The 23,432-nt window shown below is 44.4% G+C and overlaps 2 protein-coding genes across 6 annotated transcripts in view; one reads left to right on the forward strand and one right to left on the reverse strand.

Moving 5' to 3' along the window:
- The window catches only part of LOC106901027 (vasodilator-stimulated phosphoprotein-like), a 5,148-nt gene extending 218 nt beyond the window's left edge, over window positions 1–4,930 (forward strand). The window contains exons 2-3 of the mRNA XM_014963353.1: window positions 93–804; window positions 3,626–4,930. Coding sequence (XP_014818839.1) covers window positions 93–804; window positions 3,626–3,738 — 825 coding nt within the window. The 3' untranslated portion in view covers window positions 3,739–4,930. The remainder of the gene's footprint in view (window positions 1–92; window positions 805–3,625) is intronic.
- Window positions 4,931–8,210: 3,280 nt separating this feature from the next.
- The window catches only part of TRABD (TraB domain containing), a 34,955-nt gene continuing 19,733 nt past the window's right edge, over window positions 8,211–23,432 (reverse strand). For all 5 annotated transcript variants that reach the window (XM_014964229.1, XM_014964228.1, XM_014964230.1 and 2 more), the window contains exons 6-10: window positions 20,539–20,649; window positions 19,069–19,208; window positions 16,973–17,145; window positions 14,291–14,402; window positions 8,211–11,417 (exon numbers count right to left, since the gene is read on the reverse strand). In XM_014964229.1, coding sequence (XP_014819715.1) covers window positions 11,240–11,417; window positions 14,291–14,402; window positions 16,973–17,145; window positions 19,069–19,208; window positions 20,539–20,649 — 714 coding nt within the window. In that variant the 3' untranslated portion in view covers window positions 8,211–11,239. The remainder of the gene's footprint in view (window positions 11,418–14,290; window positions 14,403–16,972; window positions 17,146–19,068; window positions 19,209–20,538; window positions 20,650–23,432) is intronic.

The following is a 23,432-nucleotide window of genomic DNA, read 5'->3' on the forward strand; positions in this document are numbered from 1 at the left end:
GGCTGCGGAGGGGGGGCGGGCCGGACAGCCGGAGCCCGGCACTGGGAGCCGGGGTGGGTATAAAAGCCGCCCCCGCGGGGCGCTGGCCCTAGCCCGCCCGGAGGCTGGAGGCGTCGCGGCGGGCGGCCGGCCGGAGCCGCCAGCGGGGCCGCTTTGCCGGTGCCCGGTCCGTTAGCGGGCGTTACCGGGCGAGCGCGGCCGTTAGTCCCGTCGCCTCAGCTGCGCCTCCGAGGAGGGAGAGCCCCCGCGGGGCGGCAGGCGCGGGCTCGGCCAAGGTGGCTGGCCGCAAGATGTCCTGGCTAACGAGGGGAGGGAAGTCGAAGGAGAAGGAGGATGTGGAGAGCCCCCCGAGCCAGGAGGAGCGGGGCGTGCTGGTGCAGGCTATGCTGGAGCACGGCGGCGACCCGTGGGACCGTCGGGTGGTCGGGCAGGAGCCCTCCCTGAAGGCGGCGGAGAGGCACTGGCTGAACTACGTCTCGTCCTACCACCCCAAGGGGGAGAAGAAGTGCTCGGCCCTGCAGTGGCTCTTGTTCCACCTGGCCCGGGCCTTGCAGGCGGCGGTGGAGGAGAAGGAGCAGTGCATCCAGAACCTACAGAACAGTCTGCAGGTGGCTCGCAACGAGGTCCTGGCCCTGCGGTGCGACAGCTCGCAGCTGAGCGAGCAGGCCGAGCAGCTGGGCAAGCTGAGGGAAGAGCTGAGGGCCGAGGCGGCCGAGAACGCCCGCCTGAGGAGGAAGGTGCAGTGCTTGGGCACCCTGCTCTCCCTGGGGAAGGGCCTGGACCAGAGGAAGGTGGCGGCGCTCAGTAAGGCGGAATGGGACCCGGAGACGTGGGACGGGGAGGGCTGGAGTTTGGAGGAGCCGTTGGTGGCAGGGGTGGGCGCCGCAGGGGCCAGGAAAGTAAAGCCCACGGAGGGAGAGAGAGGCCAGGGAGCGGGGGATGCACCCAGGAAAGAGAAGGTTTGGAAGAAACAGAAGGAGGGGTGGCCCGTGTGGGTAAACCGAATTTGGACCCTGGAGCAGTGCACGCCCTTCACGCGTGAGGCGGCGAAGCAGGTGGTGACGGCCATCGGGCTGCCGTGGCCCAAAGTAGGGGCAATTATCAGGGCCCTGCCTGCTGATGAGACCTTGGGGGGGGAGATCTTGAGGCTGGTGATCAGAAATTTGGGAGAGTATGAGCCTCTCAAAGACAACATGGAGGGGGCACCCTGGAGAGATGTCCAGGAGGCATCAGCCTACCTGTGTGGGAATGTCTTACTCCGGACGTTAAAGCAAAGGGAGAAACCGGTGACCCCTGACTTTGACATCTTTGGGGTGAATGTGGAGCAGGGGGATGTGGGGGTGCTGGCCTGCCGTGCTCCTGAGATGCACAAGGGGTTTTTCATCAGCCTGGGGTCTACTTTAATCGGCCGCCCCCTCAGTGAATGCATGACTACCTTGGAGAACATGGGGACCCTGATGGAAGCTGAGGGGAAAGGGACGGCGAAGAAGCTCGGCATGGGGGCAAAGGGGAGGAAATACATTCCTAGAGGGACGATTTGGAGATATTTAATAAACCAGGGCGTGAATGAAGGAGAGCTAGATAGTCAGCCCACAGGAGTTCTACTTGCCAAAATGAAGAAAATCATTCAGGAAAAGGGTATGAAGCAAGAGGAGATGTGGGACAAACTGAAACAGATGAATCAATCAACTCCTCCCCCTATTCCAAAGAGAAAGCTGTACCCACCCTTAGCGGAACTTAAAGATGAGTAGTCCCAAAGCCGGGTGTCAGTGGGATTAACCTCCACCACACTGACCTGGTGTGCAGGGAGAAGGGGCTGTGTGGAGGGATGATGTCTGTGAAGGGGGGGTGGGAAGTTACTTTCTTAAGTGCTGTGGGATCAGAGACAACATTATTAGATTATCAAGGTCATTTACTCCTGGCTAAATCCGTCTGGATATTGGGAGTGGGAAGGAAAAAATGTGGGGAATAGAGGTAGAAGCCCAGTTGTGGGTAGGGGAAGATAAACTGGATGGGTGGAGAATTCTGCTAAAAGCAGAACGCAAACATTTTAGGAATTAATTTCCTGTCTCAGTTCAAGGTAGATCTGTTCAAGGGAAAACTGTATTGTGCTGCTGCCTCAGAAAGTGAAGCGATTGCAGGAGTCTGCAAGTCAGTGAAGTGCCAGTCTAAGAGTAAAACAGAAATGGGGGCAGTAAATGAAGAGGATGAGGTGGTTCCAGCCAGAGACTCCCTCTTCCAGTCCTAGGTAATGGGCAATGAAGGCTGAATAGATTGGGATTTTAAATACCAATTGACACAATTTCTGTCAAAGTCCAGGGGTGTGGAGGATGTGGATGATGGAGATTCCTTGCAATTCTGGGGGTTGGACTAGATGATCTTTAAAGGTCCCTTCTAACCCAAACCACTATGTGAACTGTAAATGCATGTTTTGTTTTGCTTTTGACCCCTGGGAGCGGGCACCACTTGAGTGAGCAGTGGCAAATTGATTACGTGGGCCCCTTCAAGAGGTTGGAGGCGGTTTGTATCAGTTTGTATTAACTAATTTCACCTGTAAAAGAGCATGGACTGAACAAAAAGGTGGAACTGATAAAATGGATAGTCAGCATGGATCCCAGTATGTGTCAGCCACAGAAGCTGCATGGGATACAAATGGTACCTTTGCAACTAGTGTAATAATGGGGGATGCAGCTGTATTGCGTGATGTGCTTTGAGTGGTTCAGATGGTGCAGATTTAGTTTTGGCCACTGAGCATGTCCAAAACTAAAATCACACCATCCACAAGTATCCAAAACCCCTGTAGAACAGTATCCATATTAATGCTGTAAGATGGGGGAAAGAGATGGGGAATTAATATGTGAGGCACAAACCATTCTAGATACATCTAGCGTGTGACCCGTATGTACGTGGGTTGCACCTCTCTTAGGATTGCAAACTCTCCAACCTTGGAGACAGTCCTGGGCAACCGGCTCTAGGTGACCCTGCTTGAGCAGGGGGTTGGGCCAGATGATCTCAAGAGGTCCCTTCCAACCTCAACCATTCTGTGATTCATTCTGTGAAAACAGCTGCACTTTTGAATCGTATACAAGGTAAATGGGTAATAAACTTCAGACTGTTGTTTGCAACAGCAGTGGTAACTACCTGGGATAACCAGGCACATGGTAAAAGCAACTGCTGAGTTAACAAAACAACAAATTACTAGGGATTAAATTCCATAATAGCTCTTCCTATTGTATTCAAGCTCAATTGCTAGCTCTTAAAACAGCTTTTTCAATAGCATTAGCTCTGTTCTCATGGGTAGTACAACAGAGACCCCAATTACAAGGGAAGTTTCACCAACCGCTGTTGCAAATGGACAACTAAATGAAATGTATGTACTAGTTCTGTACAATTGTTTGTGAACCACAGGAGGATACTGTCACACATCAGTGGGGGAAGTCAGCGTGGGAATGCCAGTGGTGTTGTGTAACAGTGCAGGCTGTGTGTGCGTCGCCTCACCTGTAATGGGAGAGTGGGAGGATAACAATGGCCTCTGTGGCTCCAGGAGAAGACCAAAGATGTGGCACTACTGCTGTTGGTGGTATACATTCATTTGCTTGTTCTCAAAAGCAGGGTTTTGTTCCAGACCGAGGAACTCATGACATCTGTCTGGGAGCTGAGAGGCCTCTTTGGGATGAGGTGACAGTATACAGAAGGGACCTGAGAAACCAGAGAGCAGACAAGAATTTGCAAGCCTGAGGACGGCCTTGGTGAGTAAGGAACTGTCAGAACCAGAGCCTGAGACTGTGAACTGTACATTGTTGGTATGACATTGCCATGGGCTGGTTTCCAAAAGCCACTGCTTTGCAGCACTTAATGCACTTAATCCTGTACTTGCTATTAGTTATGATAGAAGTTATGATGTTCTTTATTCCTCTATGTATGATTTGCTTGTTTCAGAAGGGAAGAGTGTGCTCACATGCCCAGTTGAACATCTTATGTGCATTGCTGGTGTAAAAGTTGTGGTGGCTTCCAGCCAGAAGGGATTGAGTTCATGAGCACCCAGAGTGGTCTGAATGTCCTCAGAGGAGGTCAGGCAGACCAGGGGGTGGCTTGTGAGTGAGAGGTCCCGCTGGAGCATGCAGCCCCAGAGAGCTGAGGCCCCAGCAGTGCTGGCAGAAGGGTGACAAACAAGTGCCTCTGCTGCTGCTCTCTGGTATGTAAACTGCCAGATAAGGCCCTGCAAGGGCTTGGCCAGCTTGCACAGGGATCAAGGCTAACGTGGAATAGCTGTGTCTAGTACTCACAGGAGGTAACCTACACCCAAGGGGACAGCTACAAGGGAGCCAGGCTGCCTGTGGTTGGGTGTCCCTGCCAGTAACACCCTGTAAGGCTGCGACTGCTGGGGTAACAGCACTGAAAATAATGGCAGTTAAGTATGGCTGTAGCAAAACCAGGATCAATTGGGAGGAAGTAATCGGGGACAAGTTGTTTATTTGGGCCGGATTTGGGTGGAGGAGAGGAGGTGGGCCCTGGTGCTGAAGAATGAGGTACGAAATCCAAGAAGGAAGACCAGAGGGCTCCTGCTGACAGTTGGACACCTATGGCCGGTAGCAAAACTGAGCTGCAGACTCAAGCCCTGGGAGGCTGGAAGGCATCACCTGGGATAACCCGCTGGACTTGCTCCATCAGCTCTCTGGCTGTACATCGTGGTGTGGGAGGATGAATCAAGGTGCAACCTTGGGACTTACAGAACTGTCACTGAGGGTTGGCAGTGCATGAGACTCATTAGATCTGAGATTGAGAGCTCATAACTTCATAGCTGTGCCTTATTTTTGCAAACCATATGTAACTTGATGACTGGGATGGGACTTACTTAGGTTATTGATTATCTTTCTATTCTGCTAGTTTCCTCAGCGTGTGTTCACCAGTCAATAAACAGTGTGCCTCAGTTATGTCTCGGTAACTGGTCTGAAGAGGGGAGCTACACCTTGGCATAGTCATAGAGCCGTGGTCCATGCTGTGGGAGTCCTGCCCACCACTAGCCTTTATCTGAGAAGCCTGGGCATCCCAGGGCACATGTGGGACAAGGTCTGACCACCACATGCCAGAACACTTGTTACTGACCTGTCTGTGCACAGAGGTAGAAATCCTTGTATGTAGTGACCAGGCAGAAATCGCTGATAGCTGTGATAGACCATCAAGCCCCGTGTGGGTTCCCCAACTCTTCCACTCTGCCCCATGTTAAAGAGTGGCACCAAGAGCCTGCCGGGGTGGCCACAGTAGATGTGGTTTTGGGTGGGAAGTCCACAGTCTCCAGCTTAGAAGAGTAGCAGTCCCTCAAGGTAACAAACAAAAATACGTTAAACATTATAGAATGAGAGTAAAAGTCCTGTTGAGGTGGGGTCTTACATGATGGGCAAAGTAAGTCTATCCTTGAAACATTACAAATGAAGCAATCAATCAGGTGTAAGAAGGATGTTTTCTAGCAATGTAATTCTGTGTTTTCCATGAAGTACCCTAGAAGCAATATAATCATGCTTTTTGGTAGATATTTAACTTTAAGTGAAGATGAATACATTATTGCTGATTCACCAAGAATCTGCCTTTCAAGCACCAACAGAATCACAATAAGAGAAATAGGCAAAGGCTACAAGTCTGTGGTTATCCAGGATGCTCCTGTTGTGCCGTTTCAGTTAACAGCAGGTACACCATCAGTGAGTCAAACCCAAACTCTCTGAGGTATGTGCACTTACCGTCTCTGAAGAACAGCCTCAGGGTCCGGTAGACACCTCCACCTAAAACCAGACACACCAGGTAAACCGTCTGCAGTCAGTAGGTGGCACTAAGTTATTACTGTTACTTGTATTTTCCAGCTAAATGGGAACGCAGAACCACAGACCGGGCCTGGGCTCCAAAGAACTGGGGCTGTGATGAGGAGGTGAGAGACAGCAGAGGGCTGGGGGCAGGGAGGGGGATGCAGGGAGGCAGAGAGAAGATGCTCCCTGGCAGGTGGTGCACACCTGGCAAGCTGCCGTGCTTGCTGGAAGGTGAAGCAGGGAGCAGTCCTGCCCACCTCGCCCACACACAGCTCCAGGGACTCCACAGATACTCCTGCTGGCCCTGAAGGTGGCAGGTGTGCGGTTCAGTCGCTGCAGAGACCACGTGTTAATAATCACTATGCTCTAATCAAAGTGTTACTCTTAATTATTTTGCCCAGTTGAGTCATCTCTGGCCAAACACAGGGATATTTTTACCACGGAAAGAATGTCACTGAGCCAGGAGGAGACGCAACCTGCTGAAACAAGTGTGTAACAGAGGTTTGTGTTTTGTTTTGGAGTTTTTGTTGTTTTTTTGGTTTTTTTTTCAAAGTCTGATTCCTGCCCCTTTCCCTGATGCACGGGCACCAACTACCTTGGATGAGGCAAGTGGAAAAGCAGTAGCATGTATCTTTTCTGCCCTTGGACTAACACCACAAGAGCCTCCCTGTACAGTACTAAATGAACCAAAACATCAAACCAGCAAAAGCCAGTGTTTCCTCACCTCCCCCAACACGGAGCTACCCCAGGAGCCCCCACCCCCAGGTGCCAGCACCCAGGGCAAGGTCTCACAATGGAAAAGAGCACCCGTGCCCTCAGTTGCCACCCTTTTCCCTACTGGGAGCAAGGACAAGGCTACCCCCACCTTCCCTGCCGTGTAGAAAGCTTCATTTGCTCCTGGTTGATAAGATGGCAAGCAACAAGGGAAGGGATAATTAGACAACTCTCCCCCCTCCCAGCCTCTCCAATTAGAAGCTGCTGAACGGGACACCCACTTCAGCTACTCCCTGTCCCCTTCACACACGGACACAGAAGACCTGCTGCTGTGGGGATACATACAGCAGTTGTATTTTTTCACCTGAACAGTCAGTCAGCAGACACATTTCGGCTTTGCATCTTTGGAGCTGCTTGTGTCCTGTGGTTGGTGTCTTCCAGGCACGTCTCCACAGCCACCTGAAGGGGCTGAGCACCACACTGAGGTCAGGCCACCAGTCACAGCCGGAACAGTGACTCTGCTCCTGCAAATACTTAAAAAACCCAAATCCTGCAATAAAACCCGTCTCAAAACACCGAAGTCTAAAATAAGAGTTTATTTCAGTTTTAGAAAGGAACAGGAAAGGAGGTACACCAGTATCTTAGTTACACAAGTGACAACATGTTGTTTCTTTTCCATGCGTAGTTCCCACTACTGCCTGGCACTGTGAGATAAGGATGTATTTTTCTCACTGCCTTGTAGATGTTCTACAATACATGCACAGAAAAACAGCTGCCAGTGGAAATCCGGCCAATATGAATCCACCTCAAAAAAATCCAATTTTTTAAAATTTGGTTCAGCATTGGGTAAAGACACATGATAAACATGCCCCGGGCCAGCAGTATCCACCCAGCGCTGGTGAACACCACACTCCCAAAGTGGGCAGCTGCCAGTCCCAGGGACAGGATTTCACTATTTCACTACAGTATTTAGATTTTTTTTTCCTCCCACCTGATCAGCTTACCCAGCACTTCGCTGCAGAGGCAGCTCCAAGCGCAACCGAAGGGGAACTTTGCCTGAATGGACTTTGCTTCACACAGGTACAGTCAAAAATTATGGGGTAGCGACTGACAAAGCCTACAGTCTCTTCCTACCAGTCTCCATCATCTGTATGGAATACAGCTTATCATATATACTTACTTTTGGTACAAAGACAATTGATTTACCTGTCTCAATTTGAAAGATTAAACTCTTTTTGCCACTAATCCAACACCTCTTCCACGTCAGGGCCCCTTGATTCCCATGCAGCACTGTAAGCACAGCCCTCTGTGCCCGATGGCAGTGTGTGAGCACTCTGCTGGACTGGACTGGGACTAAGGCCACGGGCTCCTCGCACCACTGAGCACTGCAGAGACATTAAAAGAAAAGCAACTGCAACAAAGGAGTCCCCTCAGCAGGCCCGACTCTGGCCTCTGGATTTAGGTACTCTCCTTGAGCAGGGCAGGGAAACTCATCCTTTCCTCTCTCAACATCTGGAGGCAGAGAAACCGGTTTCCCTCGTTCAGGGTCACATGCAGCTGCCCCGTGCTGGGAGGCACTTACTCCAACTGACATTCTTGTTCAGAAAAATGCTGAAATGATCACATACTAGATCTAGCTAACCAGTGCTCGTTCTCAACAAAAATACTAATACGGTAAATAAATGCCTTCAACAGATATGGTGGTTAAAATATTTTATTTTTTTTATATCATAGAACATACTGCTGTTTACTTTAAATCATTTTAGAGTAAAGGCACACATTGTTAAAAATACTTCAAATTTACACCACATGTACAAATGCATAAAACAGATGTACATGTCACCAAAAAAATACAATATGGCTTCATAAGGTTGAGGCGGGGCTGGGACAATTCAACACGTGTTTAAATTTTACAGGATGCTGTTAACACTGAGAGGACTGACTAGAACAGAAAAGAATGGACCTAAAACACTGATTATGTTACATAAATAGCACAGCACATGGAATACGCAACACTGAGCATTGGGGTATGGATTCACAGGATTGTGAGTTCTGCAAATTCATCAGGCTTTCCAGGGCCGCTGCGTGGACAGTGCGTGGGGCTGATCTGCCAGTTTGCAATAGTGGGAAGATAAATTGCAAATTCTCCATCCACAAACAGGCTCCTTGAAGAATCTGCTGATATGCTTTGTGAAAACCGAGTGAAACAACAGACTTAAGGTATTAACTGGAGGGAATAAGTGAATAATGAACGGACAATTTACAGAGTAATCACTTTGGGCTAAAAAGCACACGACATTAAGTCTGCAAGAATGCTCCATGACAATCATTTAGCATTAGTCCCACCCTAGTTTAAGGCTCATATCTAAAATTTACCTTAGATTTGTTTTCCTTTGTGTAAAATTACCTGAGCACAGATATCAAAGATCTACAGAACTTTTAAAATATCTGCAGATACCTTAAAAATCCGTAGATAACTTAAAGCAAAACATCAATATCTCGAATTCTACCAGCTAAAAATTCTCAAAAAGACAACTAACAAAACAAGATTTTGGTATGTCAGCAAAGCCAGGAGAAAAATGAGCTTAAGCTTTTGCTTTCATCCTTTAAAAATGTACATAAAATGTAATAGAATTATTCAAATAGGACTGCTTAAATGTAAACAATACATAAAATCTTTTTTAAAAAAAATCAGGAATCAAAATTCAGGCAGTCACTCTAATCTATAAATTGTTTACAAATGCTGCTAGAGATGGCTGGTGGTTTCTCAAGCACTGACAGATGGAAAATAAAAGGACCTGCCTCCACTGTATTCTGTATTACTGTTTGCACTTTGTGTCTGAAGCGTGAGTTGCTGCCATTCGTCATTCGCTAAGGTTTATTCCCTGCACGACTCTAAGGCCCAGACCCAGAAAAGCACCCAGCATCGTCTCAAGAGCTCTGCAGGATCCGGTTTGATTTAATAGGTTTAAAGATAAACATGCACTTAAATGATTTGCTGTGCTGGGACTCATAACATTTTAGAAGTGCAAGGCAGAAAAAGCCTCGGGCTGCACGGACAGACCAGCTCCCAGCAAAGTCAAGTGCCACCACAGAGAGGAGCATTAGACCCTTAATTTCATTTAAAAAGATCCATCTACATACTTTCAGCAAACAACAGACCATATAGGACAATTTCCAACACAAGGCCTTGGAAATACACCCTACTAAAAGCGTTTTGTTGATTTTGTTGAACCAACTGAAAACAACAAATAAACACAGAATACATCACCACCTTTTCCTCCTCCTGCCTCACACACTGGTTCCTACCTTTCATTCCCAAAAGAAGTTAATACAGATAAAAACTTCACTTTAAGCCATAAGCAACTTTAGATGAGCCTGAGGAGCGAACGGGACTCTTCCATTCAAATACATCAGGTTAAAACTTTGATATGACAATTACAGTTATTTGTTCTGTTGGACTGGGATGAGCTGATTGCAGGGGGCGCTTTACAATCACTGACAACCCTGTATAAAGGGTACCAAGAAAAATTCCTATGAAATAGAACCTAGGATTAAAAAAAAATAAATAAATAGATCGATGATGGATGGCTGTCCTAGATAATTAAGCAAGAAAATCATAGCAGTCTGAAGTACCCATAATTCTTTGTATAAATAACAGATAATCCAAATAAAACCCTACAGCTAGTTTGAAAAACTAAATTGAACACTGCTTTTCTATTAAATAGATTAAAATATTAATTCACTGAGAAATTACAGTGATAAATAAAATATTTTCATGTATCAAAAGTGAGGGGCAGGTACAACCAATTCCAGACTTCTTGTCCCAATAATGAAAGGTCCGAGAAACAGAAGTAAATTGTACAGTAGTTCTAGTCACATAAATTTACAATACTGAATCCAGCAGGATTTGGCTAAATAAGACAGTTTAAATAAGCTAATCTAAAGGAACACAGTGTCCTGTAAACATCTGACACAAACCACATTGCATTCTGATGGCGTGGCCCTACCTTCTCTATGCAGGAGAAAGACAATTCACCTGGTGGCGGTAACAAGGGATGCAATCTAAAGGCAACGTTCCTGTTCTTCAGTAAGGCTCGTAAAAAATTGGAGCAGTGTACGTATGACAGCCTGTACAATTCTGAAATTTCTGGAAAGCTCTTAAGTTTAAAAAAAGCCTAAATGTTTGAAGTATAAAACACAGATTGAGAAGATGTCCTTCTAAATTATATGTAAAAGTGTCTGGCACCAGAAACGACCACTAGGTATTATCATACCTAAGGAAAAAAAGCGAAGAACCACTCAAGACAAGTGTCCCTGAACTTCGGAGCAGATGCAGCCAATTCGGTTACTTTGTGTTGTTCTGTTCCTCCGGAAAAGTCGTGAACACACACTCTTTAAGCTGTCCGTACTACATCATCAGTAATATATATTATATATACAGTATGCATATATATAATATATATATTTGCGTACATACTTCTTTTACCTCAATCTGGAATCATGTGGTTTCATGCAACTCGCTTACCAGGAACCAAACCTATTCATGAGATCATAGCTGGTGTAACTTTAGTATCAAATCTCTTATTATACAGCGATTCGACGTTGTTCAGCATCCATCACCTCCGACTGGAATCCTCATCTCCCTCTTCCTTCAGTCCGGTTCACAGCTGTTGCCCCTGTCATCCTTTGTCCCACCTTCTCCACATAGTGCCTCCACTCCATGTTCAATGCTGAGACTTGATTTCTGTCAGCTTCTGAAGGTAGCTCTGTGCTGCTGGCATCGAGAGGATAAACTGAACCGTCCTTTGACCTATTCGGTAGCAGCCGTATCCCATCAGTCCAAATACTGTGGCTTTTATGACAAATTTGAAAATCTTACTTGAAGCTGATGGAGGAGGCACACTGAGGCAAGAGACAGAAAACAACGTTAACATCTGCAGAGCTGGAAAGGACAGGCATTTTCCAATCAAAACAAAGAGCGTTTCTCCCCTTCCCCCTAAAGTGCAGGAGACTTTCAGGTAACAGATGTGTCATGAATGAGCAAGGTATTCTTTCATGTTCAAGGGCTACATTGACATTAAATAGGAACAACAACAACAATAATAATTTCAGCCTGGAGAAGAGGAGGCTGAGGGGAGACCTTATTGCTCTCTAAACTACCTGAAAGGAGGGTGTAGAGAGGTGGGGGTCGGTCTCTTTTCTCAAGTCACAGGCGACAGGGCAAGAGGAAATGGCCTCAAGTTGCACCAGGGGAGGTTCAGGCTGGATATTAGGAAAAATTTTTTCACTGAAAGGGTTATCAAACATTGGAATGGGCTGCCCAGGGAGGTGGTTGAGGCACCATCCCTGGAGGTGTTCAAAAGACGGGTTGATGTAGTGCTGGGAGGTATGGTTTAGTGATGATGTTCCTTGTTTGTTGTGTGGGTGTCTATTTTTGTCAGTTAGGTTGATGGTTGGACAAGATGATCTTTAAGGTCCCTTCCAACCTAGAAGATTCTGTGATTCTGTAATAAATAATAATGAAGCTTTTTCCACTTACGTAAGATACTTATGTAATGGCGACGGACCTTGACTTGGCCATCACCCTACTAAAATAGCTAAGACAACACCAACACTTCTTGAAGAATACTAGAAGTTAGTAGTTTGTTGAACTGATTATAATATTACTGCACATATCTCTGCACAGAGACAAAAGTCAGAAGAAACACAGGACACAGCCAAAGTCCAACCCCTGTACAGTCCACTCCCTGTCATTCAGGGTAATGGAGGAAAACAGAGCTTGGATACCCTGGATAATGTGTGTCAGGACCTGGTCAGGTTTGTGCGGCCAGGACCTTCACTACCTGGCTGTGCAGGAGCTCAGCTGGCCCTGCAACCCAGGTGTGGGAGAGGTCTCCAAATGTTCTTTCAGAGAAGCAGCAAGTTCTCATTTATAACTAGAAACTGTTTCTCATGTATTCAGAAGCAATCAGTAACAGTAGTGCAATAACATTACACATTCAAAGCAGGTTAGATGTGCTGACATGAGGAAACAACTGAGCTTAGATCCACGTGCTCGAACTAGGGCAAAGTTATTACTGGTAAGATTTTGCATGTTAAAGGAATGTTTGGGAAGAGTTTTATAAAAGCACACACATTCAACAAAGGCTGGGGTAAAGCTGGCCCTTGACACCTCCCTACATGCTTCTCTATCTATTATTTCTTGATTCCAGTCCCTTAGTGCAATTTAAAACAATTAACTCATAAGAATCTGAAGCAAATAGTAAGGTCTGCTCAGAGTCAGGTTCAATATGTGAACTTAAAAATTGGAAGTCTCAGAAATGTATGTTTCCAGATAATTTCCAAGGTCACTTTGCAGCTTGTAAAATCTAACTAAATACCTGTATCAGTCTTAAAAACTTCTCAGAGAGGTGACAACCATGGACTCAAAACCCCTTTGTACCTCCGCTCTGCAACTGCACTGCAACAGCACAGCAGAAAAAAGCTTAATGAGAAATGAGACTCAAACACAGGAACCTTACGAACATCATTTGCTTCAGATTAATATTCCATTAACTTGCCTTTCTAAAATAATGTCTGATGAAAGATACTGGTATCCCTTCCATTTAGTTATGGCACTGGCACAGTAAAGAAAATCAAGTCAAAGAGCGTAAACTTTGATGAAAAAGACCCTCTATGTAAACTTGAAGACACGTGGTCAGGCTTTGGGCTATTCAGTTCTGTAACGTCAACCATCAGCCACACAATTACATGGAACTGGAAAACCTCATTTTACAGGTTATTTGTGAGGGTGCAGAGGAATATGAACATCTTGTTTGTGACTCCAGGAAAGGCTTAGCCTTGAGATAGACTAATAAATGGTTAGGCAAGGCTTCTGTACATTGCATTCTTGGATCCAGACACTTAAAGTGTCTCTAAATCACATTCCAGATGCCTAAATACACCATTTAGATAGGGAATAGTCTTCTCTCTTTTTCAGAGCCTCTGATGAGACAGGAACAGCCAGTGAGGTGCTTATATAAACACAGTAACTGGATGTGATGTGATAAGGTAATGTACCAGTATTTGAAAGGCTCTATTGTCCTGAACCACACCAGACCTGTATTACCAGGTCACACTGTAATCCCTTCTACAGTCCTGACCTTTGTGGCCTTATAGGATATGCATAGTACAAACATTTTGGTTCTTCCTTCTTTCACAAAGCCGATACATCTGTTTTAACAGGGACTTTGGAGCAAGAGTTCTCCAAATACATGGCTAAAATCAGCACCCATATTTAGGTATATACATTAAAACATATTATTACTTTTTTATACAGTGAAAAATAGGTTCTGAGCAACTGTGATCATAAACTTGGCAGAGCCAGCAGAGCCCTGACACAACAAAAGACTTTAATCCAAAAGTTTGTGTTTACCTAAGATAGACTGGAAGCCTGTTTGTTTTCACCATCTTCTACAGACCTCATTTAAATTCTTGTTTTAAAGCCTTAAATGTGGATCAATACATTTTCTTTCTAAGCAAGGGCATCTTTCTCATCTCTATTTCCTTTGATATCCAACTATTTACTTTTCTTCCTTTTATATTTTCTTTTCCTTTGCTGTAAGCACATCTCCATGCACTGCACAGCAAGTCAGTAAACTGACAGGGCAGAGATGACAGTAGTGATGTTTCTTCAAACAGTGAAAACCAACCAAAAAAATCCAACACAGCCAACTGCTGCTGGCTTTTAGCAAAAGAAGCTGTTAGGTGAACACATAGGAAAGGATGACTGTTACCTCATTATTTCCTGGATGTTTAAGTCAGAGTTCCAGTTCTTTTCAATTCCAGGTACGTGACCCATCCCAACAACTCCAACTACAACAGCTGGGATATATCTTCTAGGTTCAGCTTAGAAAGAAAGATGGGAAAAAAAAAAAAGGAATACATCAGTAAAATAACTAATCTCAAGCTATAAATATAGGTAATGAGTGAGATTACAAAACCAAATTTTCTAAGAGGTAGGGACTCTTATTACTAGATACTAAAACTCTTTTACATACTAGAAGTTAATAATCATCTCACCTACTGCTTTTTATGTTGAAAGTCTGGGGAAAAACTGAATCAGTTTGTGTCTGTTTCACTAAACAGAGCTGGCTGGGGCTCATACTCCAGTCTTAGGGTGAGAGGCTCAGCAGATGCAAGCTAAATTAATTTTCTCTCCTTCCCTGCGCGGGTCACATTTCTGTACTGCTCATCAGGAACAGCCCTGGTCTTTGCCACCTCCTGAGCAGAGAACTTCCTCCAGTGCTTTGGAGAGTGGCAGCTGGCTCACACCCAAGCTATGACAAGCCCTGGGCTAACAAGCAGAATGAACAACCAGAGAACAGCACTGGAGACCACACCTGCCCCTGGTAAGAGCTTCCTGTCACAGACCCGGCCTCAGCAATTCACAGCAAAACACGTGCCATTCGTGTGCAGCTGCTGGCCAGGTGGCCACCACTAGACCACTGCAACACCAGCCAGCTCTCATCCTCACCTCCCATCTACCACCCATAGTCCACAACACCCAGTGGAAGCTAAAATGTTGTTCCTGAAAGTTTCGGGATTGCCTCTTCCCCAGTGAAAAAAATAGCACTGCACCACAACAAAAATAATTCACAGAAAACTTTCTAAGTAATAGTAATCAGGCTGCTTTTCTATGGGGAAAATTGTATGTAAATACATACATAAAAACAAGTCCTACTGTCTTAGTTTAGATATCCACCTCTGATTTTTTTTTTTCCCCAGGAATGAATTAAAAAAATTCAAAAGCAGCTTCTCCCCCTCGCCCTCCCCAAAAGAAACCCCAAACCCAAACCTGTATTAAAAACATTAAAACTATTATACACATTTACAAATTGTTTCTTTGGACTTGACTTTTCTCACCCTGCTCTAGGGTTGCTCTAAATCAGAGCTGCGACTACAACAGAGGCAGAGCACCTCACGTCTGCTCCAGCCTCCACCTGTATGTTCCTCTCTGCTGCTGGGCAGGATTCAAGGATGACCCCAGTAACGTTTAAAACCCTGCTTGAAACTTAGTCCTGAAAGAAACCTTTATCCCTCTCAGAATATTCTGTGTGGAGTAAAGACAGACTGAAAAACTAAATGTGAAAGTTTCATTTGCAAGTTCTTTGGAAGAGTTCACCCAGGGAAACAGTCAGAGGAAGGCTGGGAACAAAGCAGACCTAGTTTAGGAATAGATCAGACCAAAAGTATATTTGAGTCCTGCAAATAGTATCCAGGAATTTCACCTTGCTTTGGCCCTACAATAGCAAATGATTTGGAAAATGGTGAAAACGCTGTATTTCTGCTCATTTGAATTGTGGGGTTTTGTATTTTACAAGTATCTCAACTATATCATTTGCCTTTTTTTTGCCTCTTGTGAGCACCATGTCTTCTATTTTAAGTCCTTCAAAACACATAAATCCCCTCCAGTTTCACAGACATTCACTAAATCCATGATCCAGAGACTTGAGCTTTTAAGAAGGTAGATTTAAAGGGGAAAACAGAAGAGCAGGGGAATTGCTAAGCATTTCCTCTTGGGGCTCATGACCCAGCCAAGGACCAACAATAAAGCTATATTTTCAGCCTGCTCTTTGGACCAAGTAACTGAACACATCTGTGCCCCTTTCAGCCACATCGACTGAGCCAACAGGAAATACTGTGTGTTTGGACAAACTTTGTGAAGGCAGCACTGAGGCAATATCAGGGAAGGGAGATGCAAAAACACAAGCACAATCACTTTGCTATTTTTTCAGGTCACATGACAGTACCAGAGGTCTGCACTTAAGACATTAACAAACAGCATCATCCTAAGAAAGCAAATCAGAGGTAACCCATACCTCAGGAGTCTTATACATACTAAGGCCATGCAGATCGCATATAGTAGCAAAATCCTTCCAAAGGCTAGAGAAATGCAGCTATTCTGTATGCCTATATGTTGTTGCAACATGCAGAGTCACACACTCATCATCATTGCCACATCATCAGGACTCCTAGCAGCCCAATTCAGAGCAAGTAAAGTATGAAGAGCACTGAAATTAGAGGTAACTAACTTAGGAAGAAATGTGCTCCTGAGCAGCTAGTGATGACAATTAATTTGGTGAGATAACAGGGTAGAAGCGAGACATATGACATAAGCCTAGACTGTCCCATGCTGTGCTGTAATACCAGATGCCTGCCTTTTTCAAAATTTGTCATGCTAATTAGTATTTTCCAGTTTAGAACAGCCCAATGAGAAAGGAATCACAATTTGGAGTCTACTGCTCTAGGTGGTTGCAACAGAAGAGTAATATCCCTTTTTAACTTCAAGCACTATAATCTTACAGGACATGTGGAACACATGAACAGAACAACCTAGATTTCCTGACAAGAACTGAACTTTGGACTAGCACACAAAGAACACTGTGCTGGTTATGATATATATTTAAAACAATTACTTTCGGAGGCTCGAGGTAGTTCTATCTGCTTTGCTGCTTGCTTCAGCATGTAGGTCAAGTAAATATCTCGCTCGGAGACAATCGTTCGATGAAGATCAGGGAATTCTCCAATCATTTCTGCCATCATCTGCTCCAGTAAATCCTTCTGTTTGCATTTCTCCACATCATCTTTACTGAAAGAAAGGTGAGTTGCTTTTAAAGCCCAATACAGACAAACCAATGAATAAAAACAATTGGGTATTATACACAATAATCACCTAAACCCAAGCTCCTCACTTCTCCTCCCCTAGTTCTCCTCTCCAAAAGCAAAAGAATCTCCCTCAACCTGTAGAACTGGATACCTAACAATGCCTCTACAGTGAGGGAAAGGAGAGAGGTCACTTGCCTGGAGGCAGTGCAACTGGATTTTCACCCTGCCCAGTTTGAAAGGTGCCAACTCAACTGAGCAAAAGCACCAGGGCTTCAAATGAAATAGTTATCACAGTGCCCCACTTCCAGTGTGTATAATAAGCTTAGAAGAGGCAACACAGAGCACACCTGAGGAAGCAGATCTGATCACTGAGCACACAGAGGCTATATTTAAAGAACAAAAAAAGTACACTGTAAGGCACAGCCTAAGAGGATGGAAAGAGTTCTGCACGTTCCTAGGGTCAATCACACACCTCCAGCAGCAAAGTCAAAGTTATAAATCCATTCCCTGAAGAGAGGAGCAGGAAATGGACAAGAAATAAAAACTGCAGGAGGAAACGTAATGAGCTTTCATAGTTTTTAGAGGTGCTGTTAAACCTTCTGTTTGCACCCACACCTGTGGTGGCAACAGAATCATCTGGTTTTGCATCGTTGTCTACTGAAGAATGATGCCAAAGATGGTCTCTTTACTTTCCAAGACCAAAAGGACACTACAAATGTCAACTGGGAAAACCAAAACAAGAAATGCATTGCTGGCTTTCAACAGATCATAGAAGTGCCAGACTGACAGAAATTTAATGTTTAATTATTACTCTATTTTATGTAGAATCTCATGTTGATGGCCAAGTGCAAAATATCCCCCTAACAGCTTCCTTTCCTTTTCAACCTCTACCCACATTATTTTAAAAAATTAATCAACTATACAACAACTGGGATGTTACGTCCAAACTTCAGGAGGAAGCTACTGTGCATATACTGTAATTATCTTAATATTGCAGTTGAAAACCAAAATGTCCTTAGGACAAATAGGAGAACAGGAGAAGTTGCAGAGAAATGCATCCTCCAATGCCCCTCAAAAGCCTGCAAATAATTTCATGCTGGTATGAGACCAGTAAGAAAATTTTATTTTGTGCATGGACTGGAGTTAATGGATTGAAAGAGTGTCAAACTCATTTTACAGATGAATGTAACAGCAAGTATTTATAGGAAACAACAATTAAGCAAATGCTAAAACTTGACAACAGAAGGTTTGATTGACTTGACTAGAGCTCAAGCCCCATTTCAATTCTAAAAGCCTGAAAAAACTGCCAGAGCTCTGAGCTACTGCTCATTTCATGAGCTGGGCAGAGCTCCGGCCACAGGGTATGAGAAAGGCATGGAGATTCAGGGACTACGTGCATGGGGAACCCGTTTCTGGCAAGCCTCCCACCACTGCGAGTCTGGGAGGAGCAGATTGAATTTAGGAGAACAGCTGTGCACGTGTTCTCACCCAGATCAAGCCAGTAATCACACACCTACTTGTGGCCAGAAGGAAAGAGGAAGCAAATTTGGCACAAGGATGTCTCTGAAGGGCAGGGGAAACCAAGCTGAGCAAGAGAATAGCTGTCTGATAAGTGTTACTGTAAGGCAAAAAAGTTCCTAACAACGTCTCTCATTAAGAGTCCACATGTTGTTCACAGATTTTAAACATTTTTCTTTGGTCCAAAAATCTGTTCAGACAGCAGAATCGGTTCTCAAGCTGCCGTGATCTAGATGCAACGTAACACAGCAGGCCCATGTCCTCTGGAAAACTTAAGGAAATTAGCAAACTGAAGCCCTACTCCCTTCAATTTACAATATCAACACACAGTAGTGGGAAAGATTTTACTTTCCCCATAAAAATAAAAGGAAAAAAAATGTTTTCATACCTGATTGGGTCAGATAAGAAGCAAAGGCCCCAGGCAAGCTTCACTTTTTGCCAGAAAGAAAGCGCAGCAATCGCTCTCTTAAATGTAACAGGGATGGGTCGGTCTCCAAGATGGAATTTACAGAATGGTACTTTACTGGCCTGAAAGAGAAGATAGTCAACATTTCATACTGCACAGTCCAGCCCCATTAAAATATTTGTTTTATTGTGTTACACAAGGTATCTTAAAGAGCAAGTAGTGTCATAATTCAACATCATAAAATATTCTGGCTTTGCAGTAAATAAAAATGTAAAAAAAATACTACTTTATAAAAGAATACCTCAGCTACAAGATGCAGTAGGTATTACAGTAAAAACATTAAGTTGTAATGCCACCCTCTTTAGGTTACTTTTACCTAAAAAGAAAGGTATTGAGCCCTGTTTATTCACCTATCCGGGTCTGAATAAAGTCTAAAGTGACAGTGCTCATTCTGCTTGTACCTAGGATTTGTCAGGATCACAAACCTATCAGTTTGCCATGGTAAAATGTATTCAAGAACCTTATGAAACAAGAACTGATGTCAGATACCACACAACAATGCGAGGTGAGACTTTGAAGCTTAGACTGACAGATTTTAGCACAGTATAGAATTTCTAGAAAAATCTTTCCTATGCATACCTGTTTAAAAATTTCTAACAACCACTTTAGTACAGGACAGAGCTGATATGTATGTATTGTCTTCTTTCCCACTTAAAACAGGAAACATTTGAAATGTTTCACTCTGGTCTAGAATGCTCAGGAAAATAAGCTATGAAACACTTTTCTAATGATAAATACATCAAATATTCCAGATTCTTTAACAGCTAAGTTCTCAGATCTCCTCATTAGTACCAAATTTACATAAAAATAACAAGATACATACAGTGAAAATAGTGTCACAGAATTCACAGACTAAAAGAGCAGCTGTGATATACAGTAGAAGTCCAGCTACTATTTACTTCCCAGTATCACAGCTGACAGTGGTACCAAAGGGAATGTTAAAATACCAGATAGGACTAACAGATGAAACAGATATTTTCCTTCCCCAAACATTCCTTCTAGATGAATGTGTTAAGACCTCATTAATGTTCACAGCCTGAAATCTTGACACCAGCAACGGTGGGACCAAGATCCATATCCAGAATTTGAAAACAACAATTTAAGAGGAACAACATAAATTATTAATGAAATAAAACCATCAGAAATATCACCAGGAAAAACCCTTATCATGTGAAGCCATTTTTGGAATTGCTTTAATGCCACTTAGGGCTACAAACCTCTGTACTTTCGAGTACACTTCGAAGCCAAAGATCATTCTTACTACTTCATAGGCTTCAGCACAAGTGTGGCCAAAGTGCTCTTTCCCAGTCATTACAAATGGTTTTATTTAGTCCAGCTTGGGGAGTAAAAGGCCAGTAATTTGACTTCAGAAAAAACATGTCAAGTTCTCACCTCTTTGAAAGCCTCCCTGAATTCTCCTCCTGGGGCCATTCCCAGCTGTTCTGTGATGTGAGCAGAAACCTTCAGAAGCAGCATTTGCATCAATCCAGACATGACTCCATTCTGGCAGAAAAGGGAGAAAAACATTGGAAAAACCCTAGAAAAATCAATAAACTGTGTTCTTCAGAGAAATCCACAATGCATTGTTCAATCATGAAAATGACATTAATTATCTTAGCGAAGAAGCAGCACTGAAGCTACCTTTTGGAACCAATTCAGTGATCAATACAGCTCTTTTAATTCAGTTTCTATCCATTGTGAAGTAACTCTTCACTTCAGTGTGCAGCTTAAATATTCCCCCTTTCAACAAAAATATATGGCAGACTTAAGAAGAGAATATATTTGCTACGCTCAAAGGAATTGCTTGAATAACTGAATGGTAAAATAGCTCATACGGTGTGTTTAATTTTTCTTGATCTGTCTGGTTAAAAAAAGGGGACCACAAGAGTACACTCAATGGAATGTAGAGTGAATGCCATGTTACAGAGATACTGAAAGGGAAACAGCCAGTGGTCTAACCATGAACACTCCTCCAATGCTGGGAAACACCAGGCTGAGCACTGGTTAAGTTAACAGCTGCAGAAACACAGAGAATCCAGTGCTGTGCATGACCTCAGCACAGCAGAACAGACCTCACAACCCTGAGCATGACTCACTCTCACGAGTAAACTACAGGCTCCTCCTCACACAAAGTCTATTCTTTTTTATCAGTGGCTGAGTGTTACCTGTCCCCAAGCTAACCTGTGCCTTGGTTACGCATCTCCTCCAGTTTGGCATCAATCCATACTGCTACCAAAAGGGACACTCCCTCTTCCCTTGCCAAAGGGATTTCCTGCTGTATTACCAGCTTCACGCAACTGAAGATGAGGTTACGTGGGACAGCTTGAGTTAATATAACTGCCTGAAGTTACCAGAAGAACCACCTGGTCTCCATTCCTTGCTCCAAAGGCCATGCTCACATGACCCACCCTGTGCCAGATCTGATGCGTGTGTCACCTCTCCAGAGGCTGTAGGCAGCTTCTGCAGGTAAGTGGACTCAGGAGTCACTGAGGACCAGAACTGGCAAAAAAGAGGGGCTATTTTCAAAGCCAATTGATTATCTGCTTTATCATGCTACAAACTAGCAAGCATGGCAGAAAGACAGAGCACTGGCCTCCTGGGGAGAGACAAGGAAAAGAGTGCAGCGAGAAAAAGGGCTTTCAGCATCCTTAAGATCCAGTTCAAAAGCCTGGGGGACAAGGGTTTCCAGAAGTTCAGAAAAAATGCCAAGAAAAAAAAAAAGAACCCTAGGATGATGCAGCCTGAGGTCATTTGCTGGCTGTTCTCTCCTTCAGCATTGATACACTTGAAGCTATATTTTTACACAGTGACAGAAAGATTCATCCTGCTGGCTAACAGAGGGATGCATCTTTGAAGCATGTCCGAGTCATTTGTGCTCTTCACCTGCATGAAGCTCAGTGCCTGCCATATTTGCTCGGCAACAAGGAGACAAAAGGTGACAAGCAGCCACATGTAGCAGCCACCAGCACCAACTGACCAGCCACAGTGTTGAGGGATAAAGAGCAAAATGTACCAAAAAATGATGGGAGCAAAACAGTAAAAGAGGTTATCATCAATTAGAGATTACTCAATGTCAGATAAAGGAAAGCTGACAGCAAAAGAACATTAAATTCTGAGTGGCTGGCAGTAGTTTCCCAGGGTAGATGCAACAGCTATAAACACAAAGCTATGCACACGTATAAAGAAACTTAACAGCGCAGGCAGAGGGCTGCAGAGCTATAAGCACACAGGAGAGAGAGAGAGAGTGAAATACTAATTTTATCACCCCAATGCTCAACAGCGGTCAGAGAGCAAGAAAAGCGAGAGAGATTTCCAGGAAAGGAACAAAACAGAACCATCAATGTGCTGCTGTACAATCTTTGGTGGACTTGTCTTGAAAACAAGATACTTGAACTAGAAAATGTGCAAAGAAATACCAAGCATATGAGAAGAGATTAAATATCTTAAATACTCATGAGGCTTGGGATGACTGAGGAAGATTAATACTCTACCAGACACTGTGACTATCATGGAGACAGTGAAAAGGACAGGAGAAGAGAGGAATGAACACTCAGGTAAAGTACGACTGCAGGTTCTAATGCCTTTCCCGAGGCATCTGGTACTGGCAGCTGTCAGAGGGCTTCTGGAGCAGATAAATCTACCAGACACAGCACAGCCATGCTTATACTACGTATAGGAACACAAGATAAGGAGGGGGCCTTGCCGCTACTCTCTGACTGTATAACAAGCCACAGATCCAGCATCATCCGCAGAACCGCAGGCTGAAACAAGCTGTATTTTCATCGTCTGGATCTCTTCTTTTAAAAACCCTAGTTCCCATGGAGGCAGCCCTATGGAAACACCACCTCACCACCTGGAGCCTGGAACTGGCTGTCCTACTACTGGATGCACACCGGAGGTTAGACTTTAAAGCACAAGTGAAGGCAGCCTGCTCCTCTCCATATGGACGTACCCATCATCCACCAATTCACATTATATCCATTTTATTTAACAGGACAATCCTGTAGGTTACCTAAACATGGAGGGCTGTAGCACATGGTGCAAAACAAGGGCGTTTTCACGGGTAAGAAGCATTAAAAAAATCCAACATTACAGTATATTCCTGCACAGGTAACTTCAGCCTGAAGGAGTAGGTTAAAAGAGTGAGGCTGAGCTAAGATTTTGCTGCCACCAGCCCACCTTCTCTTCTGCCCCAGAACAAGGTTTCTCAGCTCCTCCTCCGGTCAGGGCCAGCCACCCGTACTACAGCCACACAATTCCAGTTACAAAGCCCTGTTCAGACTGGC

The sequence above is a fragment of the Calidris pugnax genome, unplaced genomic scaffold, assembly GCF_001431845.1.
Source record: "Calidris pugnax isolate Ruff unplaced genomic scaffold, ASM143184v1 scaffold44, whole genome shotgun sequence".
NCBI classification, from domain to species: Eukaryota; Metazoa; Chordata; class Aves; order Charadriiformes; family Scolopacidae; genus Calidris; species Calidris pugnax.